The sequence below is a fragment of the Anabrus simplex genome, chromosome 3 (assembly GCF_040414725.1).
Source record: "Anabrus simplex isolate iqAnaSimp1 chromosome 3, ASM4041472v1, whole genome shotgun sequence".
NCBI classification, from domain to species: domain Eukaryota; kingdom Metazoa; phylum Arthropoda; class Insecta; order Orthoptera; family Tettigoniidae; genus Anabrus; species Anabrus simplex.
The window spans coordinates 432,580,476-432,588,777 of NC_090267.1; the positions used below are offsets into that span (position 1 = coordinate 432,580,476).

The 8,302-nt window shown below is 38.9% G+C and overlaps 1 protein-coding gene across 2 annotated transcripts in view; it reads right to left on the reverse strand.

The window, feature by feature from the left end:
- Positions 1-5,052, reverse strand: part of tho2 (THO complex subunit 2-like protein) — a 547,726-nt gene extending 542,674 nt beyond the window's left edge. For both annotated transcript variants that reach the window (XM_067143459.2, XM_067143457.2), the window contains exon 1: positions 4,771-5,052. In XM_067143459.2, coding sequence (XP_066999560.2) covers positions 4,771-4,835 — 65 coding nt within the window. In that variant the 5' untranslated portion in view covers positions 4,836-5,052. The remainder of the gene's footprint in view (positions 1-4,770) is intronic.
- Positions 5,053-8,302: the final 3,250 nt, after the last annotated feature.

Below are 8,302 nucleotides of genomic sequence, written 5' to 3' on the forward strand. Positions count from 1 at the left end.
TCTGCTGTGTGTGTTGCCCTTTTATTAGAACCAATTCATGTTGTCTTTTTGGCGTCCGTAAATTTGGATGACATTGGTTTCAAAGTAGTGGCTCCTTTCCCATTTGTAGCTGTGCAATGATGTTATGTTTATCTGTGGAAGATAAGATTGAGTTATAAGTGATATTGTGTGGAGGAATGTCTAAGGGTTATGTGTGTGAATTGGAATATGTACTTACTGTTGTTGGTGTAGCTGAGTTGTGTTTGACATGCGAGCTTGTAATGTACTACTTCGTGTTCTTCTCGGGCTTATACTAGCTGCTGTGAGGGGAAGGGAAGGAGGGGTAGGGAGAGTTGTTGTTGTGGGGGTAGGGATGGAGCTGGGTGTGTTGTTTGGTGTTTTTCTGTTGCGTGTTGCGTTCTGTTTATCGATTAACTTAAGGTAAGGGTTTTTTAGGGCGGGGATAACTGTATTGAAGATGATGTTAGTTTTTTCTGTGATTTCATTTATGTTGTAATTTGGATTGGTGTACTGATCTAAAGTGATGTAAAATTCTTCTGTTATGTTGAGCAGGGGGCCTTTGGGGTTTATGTTTAGGATTTGCATATCGTTATCGATGTTTGTAAAACTGTGTTTATAGTCTGCGACATGTTGTCCTATTGAGGAAAAATGATTGTGTTTCACTGCGTTTATGTGTTCGTTATATCGGGTTAGGAAGTTTCTACCGGTACATCCGATATAGCTGGTCTCGCAGTTATTACATTTGATACGGTATACCCCTGAGTGGTTATATTTGTTGTTGCTGTTGATTGTCCTGACATTGTGTATGATGTTGGTACTACTGTGTGTAGTTCTGAATGCTATTCTTAGGTTATGTTTTTTAAAAATGTTAGTTATGGGGTATATGTGTACATTATTGAAAGTGAATAGTGCATAATCTTTCTTGGGTTCGTTTACTTTTGTTAGTTTGGTTTTGGGTTGGGATTTTATTTTGTGAATGATTTTGTTAACCATTTCTTTCTTGAATCCATTGTTTTTAGCTATGTCATGAATTAATTGTAATTCTTTGTTTAGATCTTCTTTTGTTAACGGTATATTGAATGCTCTGTGTATCATGCTATAGTAGGCTGCTCTTTTGTGTATGTTGGGGTGAACGGAATCCATTTTAATTGTATTTGAGGTATGCGTGGGTTTTCTGTATATTCTGTAAGAAAGGTGGTCATCATGTCTAGTTGACGTTATGTCCAGGTAGTTCAGTTTGTGATTGTTTTCGGATTCCATGGTAAATTTTATATGGGAATCTATTGTATTGAGTTTATCTAATATATCAGTTTCATTTGTGGACCAATTGTCGAGGATGATAAAGATATCAACAAATCTACACCAAAAAAATATATGGTCTATCTTGTTGATGAATGTGTGCTCTAAATAGTCTATGTAAATTTCGGCAATTATACCAGAAGCGGGAGATCCCATTGGTAAACCCTGTTGCTGATAGATAGTATCATGGAATTTAAAGTAGTTGTTACTAATGGCAAAATTAAGTAATTTAATGAACTCTTCTATTTCCAAAGTGCTTAGATTGCTATGACTTTTTAGGTTAGATGGACTTTTACTTATCACAACTCACGTTTCAGTATAGCTGGCATCTTAAATCGTGCCGAAGGCCTACGTCAGGGTCCAAGCGATTTCCCTTCTTTATGTATTAAAAAAATATCTTAGATATTTCTCCTATCCTCGCCTGGATTTGAACCCAGAATGTTCGGCAGGCCAGTCAAAGTGCCATTCTGCTGCTAAAATGTATCTAAAAATGAAATCAGTCGTCCAGAGATAGACTGATAAAAGCCTGTGAGGGAGGGAAATTACGAGTATGTCTTACGATATTTCACCTGATAAAATTACTGCTTAGCCACCTTGGAATAATAGCAACAATATTTAATGTTATTTTAATGCCCTCAAGATCCCGACACATGGATATTATTTTCCGCAACGTCTAGCACAGAGCAAGAGGCTTTCATTGTAGTTGTAGCAACTCCAGCCGAATCATGTGGCAACACAGCGCTCCCGCTTCTTTGCTCGGCGCCATGTGCTGCAAGCTGTCAGAACACGCACGTTGTTTTAATAGGACTATAGTCATATATTGTGTACTCTTCAATGTCATGTATATCAGGCAATAGTATAAAAACCCAATATTTTCACACCTCTACTCCATCCTTGTACCCTAATGAATATATCTAATAGCATTTGACGGCACCTACAAGTGAACTGGTGATGTTCGGCTTGTGTACCATAACCAGTATTCTTACTTATATAGCAGAATTAAAACCGAGACTGTGTAAATCAGCTGAATGCAACCATGTGCTGTGTTCCTATTGGCCGGCCAATGTTCGCGATGTGTTCCTATTCGCTGGACAAGCTTCGTATCGTCTCTGACATAGCTTGCGGTGTGAGTAAGTACAGGGCTGCCATATTTGCTAAAAGTAAGAGAACCATATCCAGACCAATGGTTTTGTCACTAACCTATCCAGACCAATTGCTCTGTCACTAACCTACCCTAATCTATCCAGACCAATGGTGATGTCACACAGGATATAGTACGCGGACCTTATCGTGATATCTGAGCTCCCTCGTGCTGCATCGGTACACCTCGGTTATCTTTGAGAGTCGTATTGGCAACCTTAGACACACATACTATGAATCGCCATGAGACATCTGGTGTACAATTTACGTACTAGTAACTTACTGTTGTTGTTTACACAGCAAAGCCAAACTATAGAATTCATGCTAGCAACAAGATTCGCATCTAGAAATGTTGTATAATGTTATATAATATGTGTGTGACACAGTTGTTAACTTAATAAAGGATAAGAAAATTCTTATCGATCAAATATACTATCGATTCTATTCAGGTTTAATTTCCATTCAGTTGGCAGTACAACCAGAACCGGGAGAGCTCCCTCCTTACTCCTCAACCCCGTAAAACCTCGTATCGAGAAAAGTTTTGCGTACTGTACTAGAGGCGTAAGGGCCGCATCAGGCTCACCCCCTTTGCTTGCCCCTAGGCCAATGGTCTAGTCACTAGCTGGACCTAACCAATCCAGGCCAATGGTTTTGTCACTCCCCGGACCAAAACCATCCAGCCCAATGGTCTTGTCACTAACAATGCATAAGTTGGTAAGCCGGTGACGTGAACGCTACTGATCCACGAAATATCACTGTAATATTTGTCACAATGTGAAAGGTTATCATTGATTTACTCAAATAAAGTCTCAAATCCCAGGTAGATTAAGAAATACCGTCGTTACTAGCAAGAAATATGAATACGTACTTAGGAGCTGTAAACAGGAGTCCATCATGTTGCATATCGCTGCTCGCGCCGTCTTTTGTTTGTTTCTTGAGGTCCAGGGCTGGCACCGATGAATGGAAGTGCCATGTCTGTGGATTCTCATTATCTTTGTACATTTGTCTAGCGCGGACAGTTCAAAAAGCAAAATGGAGGTGAACAACATTAAGAATGTTATCGCTTTTTTTGACGACGAAAATCACCATGTAATAAGGAAATTACAAGACCTAAATCTCGTGCCGAAGCAACCGGAAAATAGCATGATCCCTGGACCAATAGATATATTACTTTATTAAAGGAACAGCACTATTAGACAATTGACAGTTGAAGTGACACTACACCAAAGCATTACCGTGAGCAAAGACATGGCACACGAAAGTGTTGTGTTACACACAAACAAAACACAGAAGCCGTGCGACGCAGAAGAAATTGTATGTACTTGTAACGCAGTAAAGTATGTATTGTGTAAAATTAAATATTTCCATTATTTCTTAATTTACCTGGGATTTGAGACTTTATTTGAGTAAATCAATGATAACCTTTCACATTGTGACAAATATTACAGTGATATTTCGTGGATCAGTAGCGTTCACGTCACCTGGTAAGCCTACCGAGGTTTACAAGACGTTGTCCGAGCCGCGCCATGTAGGATCCCTAACCTCACTTTCGCACACCGGGTACAGAAATTTTACCAGAAAATTTTCCAACCACTATGAAAGGGCAATACATCTAAATAAGATGATTCTGATGTAATTATAATAATGGTGCACTGTCTCCAGAGAGAACTGGTGCAAATCTTGCGAACTAACATCCACGGGTAACCCGTGCATCAGTGAGGCCGGATCCCTACCTAAGATGAAATTTAATGAAAACGCTATACACCCCTGAACAACAGGAATCACCCAATGAAGGCTGAAATCCCCAACTCGGCAGAGAATCGAACCTGGGGCCCCTTGAATCAAAGGTCACCATGCTAACAAGTTACCCACAGAGTGGGGTAATTCTATTATTAAGGTGGACTACCATACCCACTCTAAAGAACAATGGCTTAGCACGGACATAGAAAGTATGATGGAAACAAGATTTGTATGTAATCAGTTTAGTAATTTAAAAAAAAGGATTTGCTTATAAACCAGAGTACTGATTACAAAAAGGATTACTATAAAAAGAGGCTCCAAAAGAACTCCCGCAAAAAGATTCTGAAAAAATAGCATACACTGGCCACTTATGACTATTTAGCATTAAATGTGATATGGTATCTCCAGCTTAAGATGAAATCAACCGAGTTCCCTATTGGTCTACTATTGTGTTACGGAACGTACCAAAATTGTAATATTAAACCATTTTAAACTCGCACTACACATGTGCCCAAGATCTGGCAAGTACCCAATGAACTAGTAACAATAACGACTAAGGTATATTATATGCAGGTTAAAGATACTACTCACAATTCAGCTTTGCCTTGCTTCTCCCAATTCTTCCACAATTCCATGCTTATGCTGGAACCAGCCATGTTTAATCCGACGAAAATAATCAAAACATTAAAACTGTTTCACACTATTAACAGTATAAAATGCACGACCTGATAAATAACATCGCGCTATACTAAGTTAACGGAACACGCTGTCACTATGGTACCTATAAACACAAACGAAACAATGCTACAACAAGCACTCAAAACAAATATTCAAGATTACGTCCACTCTACAATGAAATCCTAAACTCCTTCACCGCCGGCTGAATCTTACAGCAGACAATCAAAGAAGTCTTATTTTCAGTTACGAAAGGGGACGATCACTGAAGCCAAATACACTACTTTAGCAAATACATTTGAGACTGTAGCTTCATCTGCAATGAGATTAAAATATCCCTTACTCTCAAACACAGATATACAGATCTAGACTGGCAATGAGCAGCAATTTCTGAAGCCAAAAGCGAGCGGCCGCCGCCATCTTACGTCACTAAACTATTCAAATGCTTTAATAATAAAACAGTACCCCAAACGGGAATAATAGACAGGAGATAATTAAAATAATTAAAAGCACATAGAAATAAGAAATATACTACAGATTAATTAGACCTATTATATCATTTATGTTACTGTTAAAAAAGAAACATTGGTATATCAATTTACAAATGCTTTAAAATAGCCAGCATGTTATAGACCAATCTAAGGTCAAATCTGTTTCCATTCACTCTCTTACAGCATAATTCGCACATATCATCAAGTACAGTGATGTAATTACACTAATAAGGCTTTCCGGGATGAGTGGAACAGACGGTAGTCCTTCTGATTCCAACTTGGCAGGTTCGATCCTGGCTCCGTCCGGTGATATTTGAAGGTGCTCAGATACGAGAGCCTGATGTCGGTAGACTTACTGGCATCTAAAAGATCTCCTGCAGGACTAAATTCCGGCACCTCAGCGTCTCCGAAAACAGTAAAAGTAGTTAATGGGACGTAACGCGAATAACATTATTGTTAGTGCCTATTATTATTATTATTATTATTATTATTATTATTATTATTATTATTATTATTGTTGTTGTTGTTGTTGTCCGACTCATTGGCTGAATGGTCGGCGTTGAGACCTTCGGTTCAGAGGGTACCGGGTTCGATTCCCGGCCGGGTCGGGGATTTTAATCGTCTCTAATTAATTCTTCTGTCTCGGGGACTGGGTCCAACATTTACCTCTTTATATTAACACACTACCAACCACCACAGAAACACGCAATAGTGTTTGCTTCCCTCCATATAGGGTTGGAATCAGGAAGGGCACCCTGCCTTAAAACAGGGACAAATGCACACGTGCGACACAGTTCGCACCCGCGACCCCACAGGTGTGGGGAAAGCAGTAGAAAAAGGAGAATGTGCATATTATTTGGTACTAATAAGGCGATAAGCATACGTGTCCATTGGGTTTAGATCTTAAGCGTGTGAATTTAGATTTCGAAACAAATTTATTTCATACAACTGAGCTGTGACTTAATTAGGTATGTTCCGTTTCAACACTGACATTAAACTATTACATGTATTCCGTCTGAAGTACATCTCAGGAAGTTTGCACACGTGAACAACATTTCTCGTAGGAACATAGGCCTAAAGATTACCACTATTCTTAAAAGAAATGAATGGATAAGAATGTTCTCTTTGTACAACTACTTCCTTACAAGTATCACATTGTAGAGAATTGAAAAAACATATCTACCCCAAATTCTGCGATATACGGTATTCAAATAATATTCTGTTACTAGCTGACCCGACAGACGTCGTTCTGTCAAAAATAAATGACAAACTCAAATTCAGTCTGTACTGCACGCAAAAATCAGAATAACGCAAATGACTACATCATCAACATCAAATGAGTTAATTTTCTACTGCTACCAAATGTTAGTAACAAACTAGTGGAAAAACGTGTTTTCATTACCGGCAATATTAATATCTTGATTGTGAATAAGGAAATGCTCAAATAGGTCACAGCTTATCACTACCCAGAAATAACCCTGATTGACTGTAACGTAGATGGGAACTGTTCAGCAGGTCTTCAAATCCCTCACAGAGTCATTGAAAATCAAGTATTGTGACTGGACGATAACACATGAGTCCAACCACACCTTTCAAGAAGAAGAAGAAGAAGAAGAAGAAGAAGAAGAAGAAGAAGAAAATCAAGTAATTTGATAAGTTGATGGCGTGAAGGTAATGTGGCAAAACTTACTCCTCTTTCATCGTAGGAAATAACTATTATAGAAAACACTGATTCCAATCAACGCTATGAAGATATTTTTCATTGTAAAGCTTTAAGGCACACGATATTTCTTGTTTGATTACCTGGCGCGTAAACAAACAATGTTTTCCAACATGCGAAGAGGCAACATACAATTGGCCATACGAGAAATATGGGCTTTCAAGATTAATGCCGCAAACCCTCAATGACTGCCCCTTGGATTTATTTATGACAGAAAAACCAAGCCGCACTGGGAACTGCAGTCGTTTAAATTCAAATGGCATGTCACTCGGAATCATAATTATGCGTGGTATAAAAAGATCATCTCCTTTATACTTCCCCGTTAGAATGGTTGCTTCATCAAATTGTTCAGTAATGTTTTCACCGCTAGTCATATGCGGTTGGTTGATATTTCCCAACGTTATGACCACTGATCTGACCTTTAATTGAAGAACGTGAGGCGGCAATCCTGGCAAATCCAGCGAGTTCAAAAATTCGGGTGGATTGTTGATAACATCATCTTGGTTAGTAGCGGAATCAACTGATTTGTATGTCCTCAATTCACGGGCAATTTCACGTTGAATTTTGAAATTTAATTCATTTACATTCATGTTTTTGGCAGCCAATATAGCTTGTTCGCTCAACCAAATACGATCTCTGTAATTTTGAGCAATGTTTGGGAACACCTCCTGAATGAGTTCCGTTTTGGATTCAGTAAACTGACAAAAATTTTCAGGGAAAGTAATGCAGCCAGTCAGAAAGTGTGAAGGGAATTTGCTATTACCATAGTCAATTAGTTGTTTTGAAAATATATCTCCAGATGGATCATTGTGCAACTCGTCACGCATATTCTGGTTTAAATTTCGTATCTTGACGTGTTTCCACAAAACCGATGACTTTAACTATGCATTAAGTTCATCAGCTGGCGTTGACCGTGGAATCACTGGCAATGTTTGACGAAAATCTCCTGCTAACAAAATCATCGCTCCAACAAATCGGTTTTGATTGTACCGCAGATCTTGCATAGTTCGGTCTAATGCCTCCAAAGACTCTCTATGTGCCATGGTGAATTCATCCCACAATATCAATTTACATTGCCGCAAAACCTTTGCCATTGCAGAGTTCTTCGATATGTTGCAGGTCGGAGTTTCACTATTTGCATATTCAATGGCAATTTTAGCGCTGAATGGGCTGTTCGACCGCCTTCCAACAATGTAGCTGCAATGCCTGATGAAGCAAATTGTTGCTAAAGGGGATT